The sequence below is a fragment of the Tympanuchus pallidicinctus genome, unplaced genomic scaffold (genome assembly GCF_026119805.1).
Source record: "Tympanuchus pallidicinctus isolate F22 unplaced genomic scaffold, pur_lepc_1.0 scaffold48, whole genome shotgun sequence".
Taxonomy (NCBI): domain Eukaryota; kingdom Metazoa; phylum Chordata; class Aves; order Galliformes; family Phasianidae; genus Tympanuchus; species Tympanuchus pallidicinctus.
In genome coordinates this window covers 136,062-153,834 of record NW_026294767.1, presented here as the reverse complement: position 1 = coordinate 153,834, position 17,773 = coordinate 136,062, and the positions used below count along the sequence as shown (strand labels likewise).

At 56.0% G+C, this 17,773-nt stretch overlaps 3 protein-coding genes across 5 annotated transcripts; 1 reads left to right on the top strand and 2 right to left on the bottom strand.

The window, feature by feature from the left end:
- Positions 1-27: 27 nt before the first annotated feature.
- Positions 28-4,046, bottom strand: LOC128090575 (death-associated protein kinase 2-like). 3 transcript variants are annotated; one of them, XM_052702973.1, is made up of 13 exons: positions 3,284-4,046; positions 2,666-2,706; positions 2,485-2,546; positions 2,173-2,394; positions 1,940-2,078; positions 1,696-1,825; positions 1,467-1,515; positions 1,356-1,382; positions 1,101-1,253; positions 957-1,002; positions 766-855; positions 472-615; positions 28-351 (listed from the first exon to the last, which is right to left on the bottom strand). In XM_052702973.1, the coding sequence occupies exons 2-13, from the start codon at positions 2,702-2,704 to the stop codon at positions 271-273; spliced, it is 1,182 nt and encodes a 393-aa protein (XP_052558933.1). In that variant the 5' UTR covers positions 2,705-2,706; positions 3,284-4,046; the 3' UTR covers positions 28-270. The 3 variants fall into 3 exon arrangements, with proteins under 3 accessions (XP_052558933.1, XP_052558931.1, XP_052558932.1); XM_052702971.1 differs by lacking the exon at positions 3,284-4,046 and adding an exon at positions 2,939-3,062; XM_052702972.1 differs by lacking the exon at positions 3,284-4,046 and adding an exon at positions 2,939-3,056 and having other exon boundaries at positions 472-555.
- Positions 3,936-7,971, top strand: SH2D2A (SH2 domain containing 2A). Its single transcript, XM_052702974.1, has 7 exons — positions 3,936-4,184; positions 4,804-5,143; positions 5,231-5,320; positions 5,401-5,566; positions 5,798-5,935; positions 6,371-6,847; positions 6,960-7,971. Exons 2-7 carry the CDS (start codon positions 4,812-4,814, stop codon positions 7,086-7,088), a joined length of 1,332 nt encoding a protein of 443 aa, XP_052558934.1. The 5' UTR covers positions 3,936-4,184; positions 4,804-4,811; the 3' UTR covers positions 7,089-7,971.
- Positions 7,972-8,085: 114 nt separating this feature from the next.
- On the bottom strand, positions 8,086-17,211 carry PRCC (proline rich mitotic checkpoint control factor). Its single transcript, XM_052702970.1, has 7 exons — positions 16,422-17,211; positions 13,654-13,701; positions 12,670-13,254; positions 11,637-11,732; positions 10,608-10,751; positions 10,230-10,295; positions 8,086-9,767 (listed from the first exon to the last, which is right to left on the bottom strand). The coding sequence occupies exons 1-7, from the start codon at positions 16,923-16,925 to the stop codon at positions 9,681-9,683; spliced, it is 1,530 nt and encodes a 509-aa protein (XP_052558930.1). The 5' UTR covers positions 16,926-17,211; the 3' UTR covers positions 8,086-9,680.
- Positions 17,212-17,773: the final 562 nt, after the last annotated feature.

Genomic DNA, 17,773 nt, shown 5'->3' with positions numbered 1-17,773 from the left:
GGAAGCTGCTCCGCTCAGCACCCAAGATAAGAGGATTGGGGCACATTTATTTCTCGAATTAGAGCCAAGGGAAGGGCAGAGCCCTCAGGTGAGGGTGGACCTGGGGAGCACAGCAGTGCCCCTGGCTCTGCCCCAGTGGCCCTCAGCACAGCAGCAGTGGGAGCAGCAGCTCCAGCACTCAGGTGCTCACATCTGCTGGGGGTGAAGGGGAGTCTGGAGGTCCTTCTCGTGGGATTGCCCCATTCTTCTGTCCCCACCCTGGGGGGGAGCTCAGGAGCAGCTGCTCCTACGCCGACGGAGCAGAGTCACGGGGCGGCTGCCTTCCTCCTCCTGGTCGCTCTCACAGCAGCGCTGGGGGCACAGAAGGGCACAGAGGGGCTGAAGGGCAGGGACAAGACCACGGCCCCCCCCAGGGAGGGGCATCCCATGGCACAGCCCCTCATTATCCATTATGCACCCCCAGCATCTCACCAGCTCTTCGCCCTCCGTCCCGGGGCTGCAAAGCAGCCGCATGCGGCACAGCCGGTTGCAGGCAGACACCATGTTGTAAGAGAGCTGGGGGAGCAGCAAGGCAAGGGTCTGTGCAGGGAGCTCTCCCCTCCACTCCCACCACTCCTATACTGGAGCACAGACCCCACTACGGCCCCCTACCCAAATGCACCCAGCCCTGGGGTGGAGCACGATGGCTTCACACAAGTACCCAAAGGTGATGGGACCCCGCATCCTGCCGTCCCCATCCCTCACCCCCTTATCCCTCCCTTTCACCTTCCACTTCCTCCGGGCGTTGAACTTGCGGAAGTTTTTCATGTTGATGGAGGAACGGCACCGTTTTGCTGCTTGTTTCCTGTTCAGGGGCTGGAGGGACGAAGCTGTGGCATCATCACTGCACCCCCTCCCCACGTCCTCAGCACACGGCAGCCAGTGGAGCCCAGCTATGTTCCCCCTTTCTACCTCACCTTAATCCAAGGGTGCACAAGGCACTCAGATGCAGTCATTCGCTCCCTGCAACAGAGAGGGCTGTGATGGCAGGGATCTGGGGATCCCCAGGGTTGGGGACAGAGACCCCCAAGGACTGGGACAGAGACAGGCATGGCACTCACTGAGGCTCTTTCACCAGCAGCAGCCGGATGAAGTCCTTGGCCATCTCAGAGGTGTCACTGAAGTAGCGCTCCTCGAACTCATAGGCGCCCTCCAGGACGTTGGAGAGGGTCTCAGCATCTGTCTCACCCTGGAAGGGGGAGAAGCCGCTGAGCCTGCAGGGACACGAGGGAGCGTGAGCACCGGAGATGGACCTGCCACGCTGCCCCCTGTGCCTCAGTTTCCCCCGGCTGCATTTTCCCCTCGCCACTACTCACAGGATGTAGGTGATAACCCCGATGCTCCTGAAAGACAGAGGGTGGGGGTCAGGACTGTCCTCTGGGGCTCCCTACAGTAGCACTGTGGGTCCCCCCCGTCCCTCTCCTCACCACATGTCGGTGGCGGAGCTCAGCGGTTCGTAGTTGATCACTTCGGGAGCTAAGGGTGAAGGAAAAGCAGAGGGGGGCATGTCAAGTGGGAGCACCACACGGGCACCCCGATATGTCCCCAGTCATGCAGGTCCCCCTCCCAGTGAAGCTGTCCCAGCTCTTGTCTGCCCCTTAGAACTGGGGCTCTAGGGGTCCCACTGCCCCTCCAGCCCAGCTGACAGCTCCATACCAATGTACTGGGGGGTCCCGCAGAGGCTCTTGAAGGTGACACCATCCTCCAGCTTCTGGGCCAAGCCAAAGTCGATGATCTTGATTTGAGGCTTGGGCACATCCTTCTCCTGCAGCATGATGTTCTCAGGCTGCGTGGAGGTGGGTGAGGAACAGTAAAATACCCCAGAACCACCCCCAGGTAGGATGCAGCCATAGGGTGGAGGGGGGGACACCCTGGGTCAGCCAGGGACCTGCACAGGCACCTTGAGGTCAAAGTGGGCGATGTGGCGCCCATGAAGGTACTGCACCCCAAGCAGGATCTGCTCCAGGAACTCGATGGCCTCCTCCTCCAACAGCATCTCCTTCTCCGCAATAAAGTCAAAGAGTTCCCCACCACGCATCCTGCAGGGCAGGGCAATGCTGGGGGGAGTTCTGGGGGGAGCACAACACCAGTACCCCCCTCCCCCCCCCCACCCAACCCCAGGACCACGCTCACAGCTCCAGCACCAGCACCATCTCAGCTCTGCATGTGAAGAGGTCGTGCAGCTGCATGATGTTGGGGTGCTGCAGGTCCCGCAGGATGGACACCTCCCGTTCCACCTGCACCCTTTCCAGGCCCCGCCGGCTGCCCCGGCACCGCCTCGTCTTCACAAATTTGGCAGCATAGAAAACGCCGGTGCTGCGTTCCCGGCACTTCTTCACCACTCCAAAGTGCCCACTGTGAGAGAAACCAGGGCACTGGTGGGGATGGGGAGGGGGGCACGGCTGCAATGTCACTACTCCGCACACCCCACACCACCCTACTCACCTGCCCAGCGTCTCCAGCAGCTCATACAGCTCCTCCACACTGCGTGCACGCAGGGCGACCGCCTGCAGGAGTGCCCAGACCTGGCTTAGCCAGGCGGCACCCCCTGGTACAGGCTGCAGGGGGGTTCACCGGTGTCTCCTCCCCCAGTTTGCACCCCCAGGACCCTTCCCGTTGCTCTCACCTGGGGGCTGTCGGAGGCAGCCCCGCCATCCTCAGCCATGGCTGCAAAGATAAATAGACAGAGGGGATGGGAGGGGGGGGGCAGCAGGACCAAGAAGAGCCCTCCCAAATCTCACCACACCGATGGCGCAGCTCCCAAGCAAAGAGGGAAACGGAGGCAGGGCGTGCGGCCGAGCGTGCAGTGCTGAGGGGTAGCACCCAACGCCAGAGGCAGGGTCCCCCTCCAGCAGGAAAAAACACCTCAATAAGGGAACACAACGAGGGAGCACGGGACCTGACGGCTTTGTGCACGGTTGTCCCCATCCATGGCCAAGCAGAGCTGTCTCCAGCCCAGATCCTTCCCCCCCTCCACGCTCTGCTTGCTCCCAGCACCGCCAGCCCCGCTGGATGGCCTCTCTGCACAGTGACAGCCCCGTGCCACCCCCGGGCAGCGCAGGCACCCCGCCAGGCACTGCACAGCCTTGGATCCACGTAGGCTGGAGTCTGGTGACCGTCCCCAACATGTGACAGAGCTGTGGGAGCACTGGGGAGGCAGCTTTTGTGGTGACAACGGCACCGTTGTCCCCAAGGCAGTTCTGTCCCTTGTGCAGGGCTACGCTGTGCACCCCAGCACCCTTACCTTTGCTCTCAGCTCCGGCGATGGGGATGAAGAACCTTCGTGGGACGGTGCCACACTCTGCTCCGTGCCACTGCTTGCGCTCTGGTTTCCTCGAAGCTGCTGTGATTCCTGGGATCCGCTGGGCAGCGGCTCAGGGAAAAAAAGCAGGAAACGCCAAGAGCTGCTCGTCTGCTTCCAAGGTCTCGTGAGAAATCCCCCCACGCTGTCCCCGCCCGGCAGCGCCAGGACAGCTGCAAAGGGGCTGGGAGAGGCCTTGTAGGGTCACATCCTCGAGGAGCAGCTCTGGGGCCGTGGCTGCTCTGTCCGCAGCCGTGAGCGCCAGGGTTGCAAACAGGAAACCTGCCTGACCACCGATAGAAATAGTTTAACCCGGCTGCCCGGAGGGGAAACGGTGCAGGGTGTGAGGGCAGGGAGGAGGAACAGGTTTCTTAAGGTGGAGAGAGCCGGGGGGCACCACGCCGTGGGGCTGGGGGTGCTCTGTCCCCACCCGCAGGTGTGCAAAGCTCCAGTGCAGGGCTGCAACCTGGCTCCAGCACAGCTACAGGTTAGGCTCTGTGCAAGAAACAGGGCTGCAGACGGGACAAAGAGGTTTTGCGGGTGCAGGAAGAAGGGAACCCAGCCAGCCCTGCACCCCTCACTGCAACACACCTTGTTGGCACAGCAAGCACCAGGTGCACCCCGTGCACCCAGGTAACACTTACGTGGCTGTACAGCCATCAGCAGCTGAACACGCTGAGGGTGAAGGGAAAGAGGGCGAAGAGGTGCTCCCACGGTGCCACCCGCAGCCCCCGCCGTTGTTCCGTGACGTGGCCCCGGCGTGCAGCTCGCCGCTTCCTGCCCATCACCGTGCTCAGTGCTGCATCAGCGCTGCCCACCCCACGGCCCCCGGGTCCCGGTGGAGGTAGGGGTGAGGGCTGGGAGTGGGCTGGGGGGGTGTCCCGGGGATCCGTGTGTTGAGGTGGGAGCAAAAAGGTTGGGAAGCGAAGACTGGAACAGGGGCACCGAGGGATTGTTGCCATGATGGATGGCAATGGAGGACAAAGGCGTGTGGGGAGCAGGACTCGGTGCTCAGCTCCTTGCTGTGGTTTTGGTGGGCCTTTGCTGCTCCTTTTAGTGCCTCTTTGGATGGGGAACCATTCTGGGTGCACACAGCTCCCGGGTCCTCTCAGTGCTGTGTTAAGGTCCCAGTCTGGTGCTCTCGGCCTTCCAGGACCCCAGTTTGGACAGGCTCGGTCCAGTCCCAGTGACTCAGAGCTGGTGACACAGCGTGGTCGTTTCCACCCCCTCGAGCATCTGCTCAGGATTAACTTTGTTTGGCCGAGTGTTGGCAGGACTCAGATGAACCCTGCATGCATGCAGAGCCGCTGACACACACAGGGTTGGTTCTTCCCAGAGCTTTGGGTTCCCAGCAGCGCCGTGAGGGTGACCAGGAAGAAACAGGGCGAGGAGCAGTACCCTATGGGGCAGCATGGGGGGCTGCTGGGACCCTCAGCCCGCTCCTTTCTGCAACCCGAGGACAGGTGGCTCCATGGATGACACCCAACCCCTCTTCATCACCTTCAAATGCATCGCTGGAGACAAGGCAGGCAGCATCCAGCCAGGACACGGCACGACCCTGCTGCAGCCCCAGAGTGTGGAGCAGTGTGATGCACGAGGCAGGAGGGGACAAGGGGCAGCGGAAGGCCCCCAGCCCCAGCTGCCCTTTGCTCCCTGCCACGTGCTGCAGGGCTGCTCTCAGCCCAGGGAGGTTGCAGCATCTCTGCGGGCACGCACCAAACTGTGGTTTGAGCAGACACAAGTGCATCGGCTGGGGGCCGCAGGCAATCTGCCAGCCTGGTTCCACGGCTTCATCAGTCGCAGGTGAGCAAGGAGTTCCCCAAGGGTGGTCCTGCACCCCCACGGGATGTTCCCACAAGTGAGGGGATGCCCTGGGATCCATTCCTGCAGGGACACAGAACAGATGCTGCAGGGTGAGCCGCTGGGCTGCTTCCTGGTGCGTTTCAGTGAGAGCACGGTGGGCTTCGTGCTGTCCTACAGGTGAGGGAGCCCAGCCCAGGGGTATGGGCACGTCCAACCCCAAGCTGTTCCACCACCAACGCCTCTGTCCTCCCCTGCAGGGGCAGAGAGCGCTGCCGACACTTTGTGCTGGACCAGCTGCCCAATGGACACTATGTGATCCTGGGTGAGCACAGTGCCCACCCCGAGCTGGCCGAGCTGCTGCAGCACTATGCCCACGTTCCCATCCCTCCCTACGGTGAGCTGCTGACTGTGCCACGGGGACGGGTAAGCACGCCTTCTCATTGCAGCAATTAGCTGCTTCGTTAGCCCCAGCAGGACGTGGGAGAAACAGCAGCTTTCCTGCTTCACTGGGGCTGCTTTCTCCAGGGAAATCAGGGAATCCAGGCCAGAGAAATCAAAGGGTCACAGCTGAAGTTGGCACTTCACCACCCAACATCACAGCTGGGCCAGTCCTGGCCTCGTGACTGCCTTCCTTTCACCCTTTGCACTTTGCAGGACAAGGCCTGCGGAGTGATGCGCACCCCAGATAGCAGCTCCACATCCCGCAAGGCACCAGCAAACCCCCCAGCAAACAGCACCATGGCCAAGCGGGTGCCAGGAGATGGGCAGGCAGCAGAGAGTGGCCCTGAGGAGGTAAAGGCAAGGCCTGGGGCATAGAGGTGCTTTCCAGGGCAGCCTGGACATAGCATATGCAAGAGGAAGGAAGGGAGCTGATAGGGTAGGGATAGCCAGTCCACCAGGATGGAGTTGGGGTAGGGATGCTGGTGGTCCACGGGGATGCAGCTGGGGTAGGGATGCTGGTGGTCCACGGGGATGCAGCTGGGGTAGGGATGCTGGTGGTCCACGGGGATGCAGCTGGGGTAGGGATGCTGGTGGTCCACGGGGATGCAGCTGGGGTAGGGATGCTGGTGGTCCATGGGGATGCAGCTGGGGTAGGGATGCAGCCAGTCCACGAGGATGCAGCTGGGGTAGGGATGCTGGTGGTCCATGGGATGGGATGGGGATGCAGCTGGTCCAATGGGATGAGCCCCTTCCCCACACTGCCCCCAGCATTCCCTCCCTCTCCAGGCCTCCAACATCCCCCTGCCACTCCCTGCCAAGTTCAGCTCCTCAGCGGCCACCCAGGGACCACGCAGCTGCAACAGCAGCGAAGGAGCAGAAGCCAACAGCCCCTCCACACAGACGCACCTCGAAATCAACCCTGTTGAGATGCTTGATGCCAAGTACCAGCAGCTCATGCGCTTCCACACCTACGCAGAGCCCCACGAGGGCACGGCCCCACCTGTGGAGCCTATTCCCTTCTATGCCATGGGCTTGGGCTCCAGCCCCAGCGCTGAGGCTAACATCTATGCAGAGGTGGCCACGGTGCAACAAGAGCCACCCCGCCGGGGAGCACGAGGCCCTGGATCCCTGCTGGCTCCCACCACATTTCTGCACCGGCGGTTGTCCCGCAGCCTTTCCAACCAGGGCTTCCACAGAAGGCAGCTGCCAGCGACTCCCATCGCAGGCACCACGCAGAGAGCAGCTCCCCGGCCGGCCCCAGAGGTGCGTTTCCATACATCTGCCATAAGGCACAAGCTCTGGTGCAGGACCAAGCTCTCCAGCCCGGCCCTCACCAGGCGCCAAGTCACCATCTCACTAGCTTCCCTTCCCACAGATTCCTCCGGCCCCAATGAACTCAGCACTGGAGTTTGATGACCCTGCTTACAGCCCAAGGATGAGCAGCACCAAGCGAGCTGAAGCCACGGAGAACATTTATGAGCAGGTTTCTAGAGGCCATCCCTAAGGCACAGAGGTAGGGCCATGGCAATGCCCAGCCTCTTGTTGGCACAAGGTCTGCCTGCTCTGCTCTTGCAGGGCAGAGGGAGACCCCTGGACCTTGGAGGCAGCCCCAGGCATACCAGCAGCATCCATCAGCTCTGCGTTGGGATTCACACGGTCGCCTGCTTCCCAAACCCTGTTTCAAAGGGGATGAGGAAGAACGGATTTAATTTATCTTCGCAGAAAGAGATTGCTATGAATAGAATCAGGGTGGAGGAAAAGGCTATTAGAGCAGAACCAGATGGGTTTCGGGCAGGGCTGGTGCCATCCATGCAGCATTTCGCTGGCTGCAAACAAGCCTGGTCCTGCCAACAGATGCCTTGAGCTCTGCCCTGCTTGCTCAGCCACCGAGCACAGAGCAGCACCAAACCCCAGAACAGAAGATGAGGGCGACACAGAGCCTGCGCCGCCCCACTGCACAACCCCAATTCCTTGCTCTGCCCCCAGTGTGCAGCAACAAGAGTGTGGTTCTCATCAGCCCTGGTGCAAACACAGCCACAACAGAAGGGAAAAGCATGTGAGAGCAACTGGAGACCCAAATTTGGACACGTTGGAGCTTCAAAAGGAGGACTGAAAAGGAGAACAGAGGTTTTATGCTTCTACCTCTAAGAAAATCGCTTCCGTTTTTCACAAGCCTTCACGTTGTTGCTCGTAAATGGCTGAAAGCAGAGCAAAAGTCAGCAGCGATTGCCATCCTCCTAAGTCCCCTCTAGTGTTAAAAATGAGCAATTACATATGGAAAAGGCAAAAATAAACAGGAGGATCTGAACGCTGCCTTCAGCCCCTGGGAGGGATTGGCAGAATGAAGCCTGAGGAGCTCAGACCCACGAAACTGCAGTGGGGAGAAACCTTCCAGGTGCTGCTGCCCCACATTCAGGACACCCGACCCCCACTGCACACACAGCAGAGGGCAGTGAACCCAACCCACCTCACCTTGTGCCTCACACTGCAAACAGCTGTGGTTTGGTTCATTTAAAAGTTTATTCCTTTATCAAATCTCTTGTCAGAGGATTTCACTGTACATATAAGATATGAATAAATTACTCAACAGTAACTTTATTTTGGTCATTCGGATACTCAAACTTGGCTCTGCAAAGTACTAAAACATCCAGGAAACTAAACTAGAAGTTACATTTCTTCTTTTAAATATTCTAAGAAAGAAATTCTTTCATTGGGGTTTGTTTTCTTGGCTCCTTTTTTAAACAGGCAATGGGAGGAAAAACAACCTCATGGAGTTTCTTCCTAAACCACTCTCAGCTGTTTCAGCTGCAGTTACAACAAATACAACCCTTAGTGTTGGAAATGCGAGTTGGAGAACCAGACCAACACTCCCTGCTCCCTTCAGCATCACACAGTGGTGAACAGTGAGCTAAGAGAGGTCACAGAGACTTGGCTAAAGATGCACGGGTTGGGGCTGGTGAGGTTGCACGATCTGCAGTCACATCACCTAGACCTAATACCTTAAATCAATTTAATTCTTTAAAAAGTTAAGGCTGGGACACCGTCTCCTCTTCCCAGCCCAGAGGGTAATGTTAACACTAAAACAGATGTGATGCCTTTATAGGAAAGGAAATTCATACAAACGAGCTAAAAAGCTGAAAAATAAATGTACAGTAGGCAGCTTTCGTTGTGCCTGCTCCCAGGAAACTGGGATACTCAGTTCAATAAGCATGGAGATCAGATTGTTACAGCACTGTCGGCCCTGGATCAGAGGGAGGAAGAAGAAGGGGAAAAGGGAAGCAATGTACACACGATCATCAGCTACACACAAAGGTTCTCAGCAGCAGCTCGTGCTGGCTGAGGTCCTCATTGCTTTCTGCACTCGACACTGCAGTATTTTCACTTCTGTTCCAAGCTCTGATCTGTCACTTTGCTTCTCCTTTGAAACAACAACAACAACAAAAAAACGAGCTTCCCCTCAGCATGGTTTGACATGGACAGGCTGGTGCAGCCAAGAGCAAAAGCAACAACTTGGCCACGTGCACACACACAAAAAAAAACAATCATAAAAATCCACCGTCCGTATGAGAGGAGCACAGGATTTACTCAGCCAAAATTCAACAGCCCTGATCGTGTCTCGTTGAAAACAACAAACTGAATGAAAAACAACAAACAGGATCGCTCTTGAAAGTGCCTTGAGAATGAAAAATGACACTCTTGAGTCCGAGGAAGGAGCAAAGTGGGACGTGGAAGCTTAGAGAGACTCTGCCTCACGTTCCAGTGACGAGGCTGCTTCAGACGCACGGCCCTGCACCTACAGGACAGCAGCCTTGCACCAGGCACAGCTCCTGCAGCTGCCCTGGGACTGTTGCTGGCTGTGCAAAACTGACCTGATTTGAACCTTCCACATTATTGTTTAAGGAGAGGGGAACGATTACAGGTGGAGTTTCAGGAATGGTTCACAAGAAACCTTTTTCCTGACAGGGGAGTGAGTGCAATATCCTCCCACCCACCGAGCAGACAGCACTCAACGCCAGCCCAGCTGGTCTCCAAAGGCCAGGAGAGGTCTGACACAGTAAGTCACCTGGGACAAGAGCCAAAACATGGGACATGGGTGTTAGAATCCATATTTGGCTTGAGTCTGACGTCGACTGAGCTTGTTTTCAGACCACGTGTTTTTCAGTTCCAGTTCTCTTTCCTTCGCCTGCGGAAATCGAGAAGATGAGCATCAGAGCTGAGCATCAGAGCTGAGCATCAGAGCTGCTGCTCAACTGAGTCAGCACTATTTTACCCTCCTCTGCCCCTGCTGACGGGGATTACAGCGTGCTTCAGCTAGAAGGCTCGTTACAGGAGCTAGCACAATTATCTTGACAGAGGCCTGAATTAATTGGGATGCACAGGCGTTTCATTTATGCTGAAATGCAGCTTCTTTTGTGGGTCGCTCTCAGCAGCTGCTTTCCAACCACACTGCAGCCACGTGGAATTAGACAGGAAGCAATGAGCCTCATAACCAAACACAAGCACACATGCACTGGAGCTGGCTGCAAGGGGCAGGGTGAAGCAGAGCAAAAACCAAGCTGGGAGCTCTGAATCCTCAGGGCCAAAGGGGCAATGCCACCAACCCCCCCCCCCCAGTTCTATCTGTGTTGGTTTCCACGCTACTCACCTGATGGATCAGATATGTGATCTGGTGTTTCCTCCTTTGCTGTCCTGTGGGCTGATCTCCTTTTTTCTAGGAAACAAGATCAGATAAACTGTTAAAGCCCCTGCTGCAAAGCCAGCTCAAGGAGCATTTGTTTCACGTTAAGGTTGTGGGCAGATTTCCTCAGGTTTCCTCCTAGCTGGCCTTTACCACCTGCACTGTGTCGTGAGAAGCCCTGCTACTCTCTCATGTATATTTATTCATACAACACAGAAGACAAGGGTCCCTGCTCCCCCTACAGCAGTGACTACAGAGCCTCTAGAACAGCTCCAGCTGTGGTTGAAACAGGAACTGAGCAGGTCTCCAAAACCCCAGTCAGTGCTCCTCTCGTCCTGTCTGTACCTTGCTGAATGATTTCATGGTTTTCTCCTCTGTTAAGGATTTGGTCAACCACTGCTGGGCTCCACTCAGCTGATCGTCACCTTTGATATCCACAAAATTGATTTCTTCTCTCCCCCGATTTCGCTTGCCTTGCAGCCTTTTGAACTGAAAGAAGGACAGAAACAACTGGAGTTACACAAACATCACACACCAACAACCTGAAACAGCTCAAGGAAGCTGGAGTGCGACCCCCTCTTTGCTCCCCTAGCATGGGACAGGGCACATTACCATACATCTTTCCAGTGAGGAATTTTTTCTTTAGGATAGCTCTGCTTTGCTGTAGATCAGGGTATCTTAAACCACTTAACATTAAGATTACAATCTTTTGTTTTTTTCCTATGCAGAGGGAAAAACAACATTTACCTTTTGTTTATGAGAAGGCCCTCAGCCTCCTCATTTTAAATGCTAGGAAAACACCTCAAGTTCAACTGCTAACATATCCACCTTCCATAACTGAAATCTCAAAAGCAGAGGTTCTTCAAAGGAAATCAGCACGACACGAGCCACCTTCCGCAGCCCTTACTGGTTCAGCTGACAAGACTGGCATTTTCCAGATTAAATCAACAATGAGAGGCAGTTTTTGCTTCTTTTCAAACAGGTTTTTGAGCTATAGATCTTGAGCATTTCAACAATGTGGGGCAAGCACTGCCGTGCTAGAGGCTGTACCAAGAAAATATCTGAACGCCCTACTGAGGTAACTTGCCCGCCATATATACTGCTAACAAAACAAAGTTGGGCTAGGTGGGAACAACAAGCATCACCTACTTATACAGCAAGCAAATCCATCAGGAGCAGTAGCCCAACACATTGCTGGAAGGACACTGCATGTCTCCACAGCACAGCACTAAACCCCACGGAACAACAATCCGGTCCAACTCGGCAAGGAGCACTGGGTCGTGCTGGAGGCTCAGGAGGCTGTCAAGCAGGTCCTATGTTCTAGCAGAGCTTAAATGCAAACTCCATAGTGGGATAGATAGTATAAGTGCCAACCGCTTCGTCGTCTAGGAAGGAGGAGTCGGTGCTCATCTCCTGCGGCGGTGCCTGCGCTGGTTCCACCTCCTGGTAGTACCCACTGCTGTAGTAATCCTGTGGGCAAAAGGAAAAGCAGTTCGTCACTGCAGCAAAGCAAGATGGATCCTGGGGAAAACAGAAGCCCAGAGATGCGAGATTGAATCCTGTACCTCACCCCGGGAGCTGCTGGTCTCTCAGCCAGGAGTATGAGAAGCACGGTGCATTACACACACAAGGCTGATGGAAGCAGTCATTAATTACACCTCATTACCCTGGCACTACTGAAGAGTGCAGGGCATTTTTTTCCCAATAGCAACTCAGCGGTGTTGAATTGCTAGAAACAACCTGGCTTCATATACCAGCTCTGGCACTCCCTGGTTCAGTACCCTGACAAGAGCAGGGGCAGTTCTGCTGGGGCATTTTACAACGAGTGCAGCCATTAAAGATTTATCCCACAAAGAGCTTCTATGGCTCTCGTGCCAGAAGAACCCAGCTGTATTATCACAGAATGAATCATAGAATGGCCTGGGTTGGAAAAGACCCCCAAGATCATCAGTTCCAACCTCCTGCTGTGTGCAGGGTCGCCAACCAGCAGACCAGGCTGCCCAGAGCCACATCCAGCCTGGCCTTGAATGCCTGCAGGGATGGGGCATCCACAACATCCTTGGGCAACCTGTTCCAGTGCTTCACCACCCTGACTGAAAGACTTCCTCCTAATATCCAACCTAAACCTCCCCTGTCTCACTTTAAAACCATTCCCCCTTGTCCTATCACCATCCACCCTCATAAACACCCATTCCTCTCCTGTTCATACGCTCCCTTCAAGCACTGGAAGGCCACCATGAGGTCTCCCCAGAGCCTTCTCTTCTCTAAACAAGCCCAGTTCTCTCAACCCTTCATCGGAGAAATGCTGTGGATCTCCGCTCCTCCTTCCAGAGACCACAGGTTGGAGTTTCACAAGCCACAGCCTGCTTCCCTAACCAACACAAAGCCTCCCCTGTTCCAGACCCACCTGATAATAGGCGTCAGTCCCGCCGGCATCGCCGTAAGCAGGGAACTGGCCATAGGGCTGACTGTCGTAGTCTTCTCCGGATTTGGGCAGCCAGTTGTGATGAGCGGCACTGGAGCCCACGCCGGTTTTGAACTCCAGAGGTGCATTGGCAGCAGCATCTTGGAACTGCGGCTCCGGTTCCGTCCCAGGTGGCGGCTCCTCCGACACCACCGGGCTTGAGTACATGTACGCCTCAGCAGCGACAGCGCTGGGCTCGCTCCTGTCGGACAAGGAGAAGTAGTTCTCTGGCTCGACCTCTTCGTCGCTGTCGTCCTCCTCCTGCGTAATCTGCTTGGTTACCTGGAGGGCGGCGCTCTTCGCAGCAGCTTTGATGGCAGAGGGAGAAGGAGTTGTGGCTACGGCCGGCTTAGACGGAGGTTTCGTTTTGGAGGACGAGGTCGGGGCCTTTGCAGGCTTCGACTCGGAGGCGTTGTCGGCTGCTTTCCTCGAGAAAGCGTAGGGCAAAAGTAACCGATTGGTCTCTTTCACCGTCAAGTTTTTGGGTTGAGGAAGCAGAGCGGACAAGCCAGAGCCCTCGCCACGTCCCTGGTGAGTTTCATGCGGGGCAAATGGTTCATAGAAATAAGAGAAATGAACGAGACCATTTAGTTTCCCCTGACTCCCTGCCAATTATCTCCTCCGATTCTAACGGCGTTAATGGGTTTCCCATTGCTCAGCACAATTGCTCGCCACTTCCAACACTTTCTTGCACAAAAGGCTTGGTGGGACTTAAAGGAAAACTGGTACTTGCAAATACCCATCTACTTCTCACATGAATACGTATTTTTGCCAAAATTTCAATCTCACCCAAAAAGGATTCGATACCCCAGGAATTTTATACTCTGAAGGCCCTGTGCTGAATGGGTTTACAGTTGCAGAAACCCAACATCGATCACACACTGATTTCCAGTGCAACTTGTTTAATTCAATACGCCAGAGACTCACCTGAAAAATATTTTTCTTCTTTGCTGGTTCATCTTCCTCTGAATCTGACTGAGAAAGAAAAACAGAGCTCAGCACAACTCGAGACAGTAAATAACAGCGACCACCCCTGCTTGGTGACTTGGTAACTTTCAGTTTGAAACAGCAGAGGATCACAGCACTGCAGGGCCGGGTTCAACCTGCCAAAAACCACAGTGAAAGCAACAGTGGGCTGTCGTCAGGCTCTTTCACAGCCTTGCTGATGCATCAGTGTCAGGACAAAAAGAGATAGGAGAGATCTGGGAGATCACTGAGCTGCCCACAGCAAGCAGGGCTGCAGTACCTGTCACTGTGTTTAGCAGCAGCTGAGCCTGCTGTGGTTTGAGCAGAGAAAGTAAGCTGCACTCCACTGTAAAAACTGAAGCTTTGCAAACAAGTCAGCATTACCTCTTATAATCTCATCGGAGCAACACATCCGCAGTCAAAAAATAATCTCCAGCTTAAGTTCATTTACCCAATTATGGGACAAAAAAGGATTCACTCATTCAAAACTCCCAGTTTTCAAGGTGGCTTCTTCACGTTGCTCTAAAGCAAAGTGGGTGGGCAGAGATACTCCACATATTTGGCTCCTGCCAGAAATTAGCACTTAAAGTATCTGAGCTGCTGGCTCACAATGAAGTCACAGGAAAATCAACCTACAGTGAGGCAAAGAACACAAACCACCCAGCAAAAGGTCAGCGCTCCCTTTCAAAGAGACAGACAGCACCACATTAACAGAGGGGAAGCACAAAACCCACACAGAGTGTAAAAATTCACTGTGGAGATTAATAGGAGATTGTTCACAGTAACTTTGGAGTTGTTAAATATCCATTAAAAACTTGAGTGTAAGGTCTGGTCATCTCTGCCATCAGAAAAGGCCCCTGACATCTTTATCATCTTACTGCTTTGCAGAGCACTTTAAATAGATTACAGGAAACGAGGTCTTCTGCCAGTTTACTATCTAAATTATAAAACAGGACAAAGAAAAAAAGAACACACATAAATAAATGCAAGTCAGAGTTGCAATAAAACCAGACCGCTGTATTCAGGAGAGATGAAACTGCCCAGGAGCACTTCCACAGGTGCAAAAAGAAAGGGACAAAAAGGACTGTAAAGAGAAAAGGATGAAATGGGGATTCTGCCTCTGGCAAAGGGGCTTCCAGGAAGCACCAGGACCAGCTCTGTCTCAGGGACTTTTCTCTCGGCAGCATGCATTCACCATCCTGATGACCTGCAGGTGCTTCTGCTCAAAGCCAATTTGCTGAACACAGAGGGTGGAGGACAGGGAGGGAAAGGAAAAAAAAATCTCCTCATATTCATTTCAGTAATTGTAAGGGCAGCAAGGAAGCTAAGAGCCTGAGTATTTGTATGATGAAGTGCTGCAAAGAAATGAGTAAGCAAAAAGTGGGTACCAGGGAATGGTCTGTACCTATGCTGCTTGCCATACATCCTCCTGCTTGGTACACGTGGAGCATACAAGCATTTAAGATCAGGCAGAAGATTGGAGATAGGCAGCAAAAAGCCACAGGGCCTTCTTCACATTAAGTCACCACATATTTTTTCTCCCGTTCCCTGCAAAAAGCAAACCTCCCCTGCTGGGAGGCTCAGCTCAAACAGACCTGGACCTGCATCTCACAGCAAGCAGCACATTGCCTGCCAACAAAGCCAACAAGAAGCACGTTCTGCTGCTCAGCAGTGAGACACATTTAGCTGCTACACCTCCGTAGCATTTCAGGAGCTGTGCAGGATTTGCCAAAGGAGGTTGGATGTTGGTCTGGGGGCAGCCGGTGTCCTTCTCACCCTTCCTTCCCTGCAGGCTGCTGCTCCAGCAGAGCGAGATATGCTGACTTCATCTCAGCTCCCACAGGCCTCGATGCTGGCAGTCTGCTATTCATTGGCACTGCTGATAAATCCATAACCATGAAACCTTTCCCTCAAGCTGCTCGTCCCTGTGGAAACGACCCGAACTTTGCAGTGCAGCTCCCTGGAGCATGCACAGCATCACGACACTCAGAGTGGGACAGAGAGCAGCTCCCTCTGCGCCTCAGCACTGCCATAATCCTCCCAAGACAGAGGCTGATTTCCTTTGACACGAAGGCCTCAGGGTCACCAATGGGTTCCAGAGTGCCACCAGCACTGCATTCATCCACAGGGAGTCAAGAAGGGGGATGAGGACCCGTATCTCCCTTCACATAGTCACAGCTTGCTTTGGCTTATGGCCAGCTACCTGGATTTGGTGCTCAAGAACTACATAAGGCATCGGGCAAACTTCAACTAAAAAAGCATGAGTTGAGATGGAAGTGAATACCTACAGGTCTGGTGGACACCTGAAGCCTTCAAACAATCAAACAATACATCGTCAGGAAGTTCTACTGATGTCAAAACAAACAAAGAGAGAGTATGAAGAGAAATTCAGGCTTGTTTGGGATGCCCCTAAGAAGGCCATACAGCTCTAAAGCAACGCACTGACTTCAGCAATAAATAAGACTGCAGATCATCTGGATTCAGGTGCATTACAGTTATAAACATGGTTACTATCTCAGTTTAATTCTGCAAAGTGCTTTAGGATTAGGTCTGGCGACCCGGACAGATCTCTCCAGATGCCACAACCATGGCACCAGGCAGGCTGTGGTGCCTGGCTGCCCCGCAAGGCACACAGCACCGTGCTTCACGACCTAACGATGCCTGGAGAGCACAAAGCAGAGCTCAAGGGCTGACCCCCCCCTTCTCAGCGGAGCTTGTCCCATACTCACATTTCCCTCGTGCAGCTCGGGTGCTACGATCTTCACCGGCTCCGTCCTCTTCTTTGGCTTGGGGAGTCCCAGGTCCCCCCCAGCGCTGGGCAGAGCGGCGGGGCCCGAGGCGGGCGGGGACGGGCCGGAGGCCGAGGCAACGTTCCGTGGGGGCGGCAGGAGGAGCCCCCCTGGCCGGGGCTGCTCCCCACTGCCGGCGGATGGCTCGGGAGGGCCGGGGGCCGGGCTCGGAGCGGGCGGAGGGGGGCCGAAGCCCCTCACACCGGGCGGTGGGCCCATGAGGAAGGGCGGGGGAGGTAATAAGGGGAATCCGCTGCCCTGGGGAGGTGGGGGGGGCGGCGCGGAGGCTTTGGGGGGAGGAAGGGAGGCGAAGAGCCCCCCCCGGGCCGGGGGTTGCGGGACCGGGGAGTCATGAGGCGGAGTGCTGGGGGCTTCCACCTCCTCGTCCGCGGCCTCCTCCGCCTCGCTGTCCTCCTCGCTGCTGGCATAGGCCACTAGAGACATGGCCACCCGCGGAGGGCAGCCCTGGGCGGGCGGCAGCCGCTACACGAGGCCGAGGATCCGCCCTCTGGGCTAGGCCGCGCCGCCGCCGCGCTTTCAGCGGGAGCAGCGGGGAGGAAAGAAAGGAGCGGGCCGAGGCTACGCCACCATGGCAGCCCCACCCCGCCCAGCGGCGGCGGCAACGGGGACTGGGGAGGCGGCTCGGGGAGCCGGCAGGTCGGCTCCGCGTCTGCCGCCGCGCTCCCAGATAATGGCCGCCGGCCGCGCTCCCCCTCCCTCAATCGTTGCGGCGGGGTCGCCAAACTACAACTCCCGGCAGCTCCTGCGCGCCGCCCGCCGCCAGCCTCCCAGCGCGCCTCACCACAAAGCCTCACGGGAAACGCAGTCCGCTAGCCGCCCGCGGGGACCACCGCTCCCGGCGTGCACCACGGGAGGCGCCGCGCGGCGGAGAGAAGGACGCTGACATGGCGGCGGGGAAAGGCCCAGAAGCATTCGCGGCACCAAGGGAGACCGCGATGGGGTTGGGAGGTGCGGGAAGGGTGCACAGAGAGAAGCTGGCGGACGGAGCGCTCCGCGCTACCGCTTGAACGAGCCCTGACTGCTTCTGCGCGGCCACAAAGCGCCCACAAATGGTGGCGGAGCCGCGTGCTCAACGCCGGCCTACAGCTCCCAGCATGCCCCGCGCCAGTCGCCTTGCCAGGGCTCACAGCGCAGCGCCGAACGGGACTGCAGCTCCCAGCATGCACCGCGCGGGGCCTGCGCGGCTCACGGGGGCCTGTGGGTAGCCGTGGCGGTCGGGGCCCGTCCTTATTATCCCATTCAGTTCTATGGCGCTGCCTTGGCTGGCCACG

Bases quoted from the DNA above. Each gene is read 5' to 3' on its own strand.
- LOC128090575 (XM_052702973.1), bottom strand. From the start codon at position 2,704: ATGGCTGAGGATGGCGGGGCTGCCTCCGACAGCCCCCAG. The intron at 2,395-2,484 runs GTGAGTAGGGTG...TTTCTCTCACAG, and splicing joins CTGCTGGAGACGCTGGGCAG to TGGGCACTTTGGAGTGGTGA. The intron at 1,516-1,695 runs GTATGGAGCTGT...CTTCACCCTTAG, and splicing joins CGGGACCCCCCAGTACATTG to CTCCCGAAGTGATCAACTAC.
- SH2D2A (XM_052702974.1), top strand. From the start codon at position 4,812: ATGGATGACACCCAACCCCTCTTCATCACCTTCAAATGCATCGCTGGA. The intron at 5,321-5,400 runs GTGAGGGAGCCC...CCTCCCCTGCAG, and splicing joins GGCTTCGTGCTGTCCTACAG to GGGCAGAGAGCGCTGCCGAC. The intron at 5,936-6,370 runs GTAAAGGCAAGG...CTCCCTCTCCAG, and splicing joins CAGAGAGTGGCCCTGAGGAG to GCCTCCAACATCCCCCTGCC.
- PRCC (XM_052702970.1), bottom strand. From the start codon at position 16,925: ATGTCTCTAGTGGCCTATGCCAGCAGCGAGGAGGACAGCGAGGCGGAG. The intron at 11,733-12,669 runs GTGGGTCTGGAA...TTTTGCCCACAG, and splicing joins GGACTGACGCCTATTATCAG to GATTACTACAGCAGTGGGTA. The intron at 10,752-11,636 runs GTTGGCACTTAT...TCCTTCTTTCAG, and splicing joins CCTTCCTAGACGACGAAGCG to TTCAAAAGGCTGCAAGGCAA.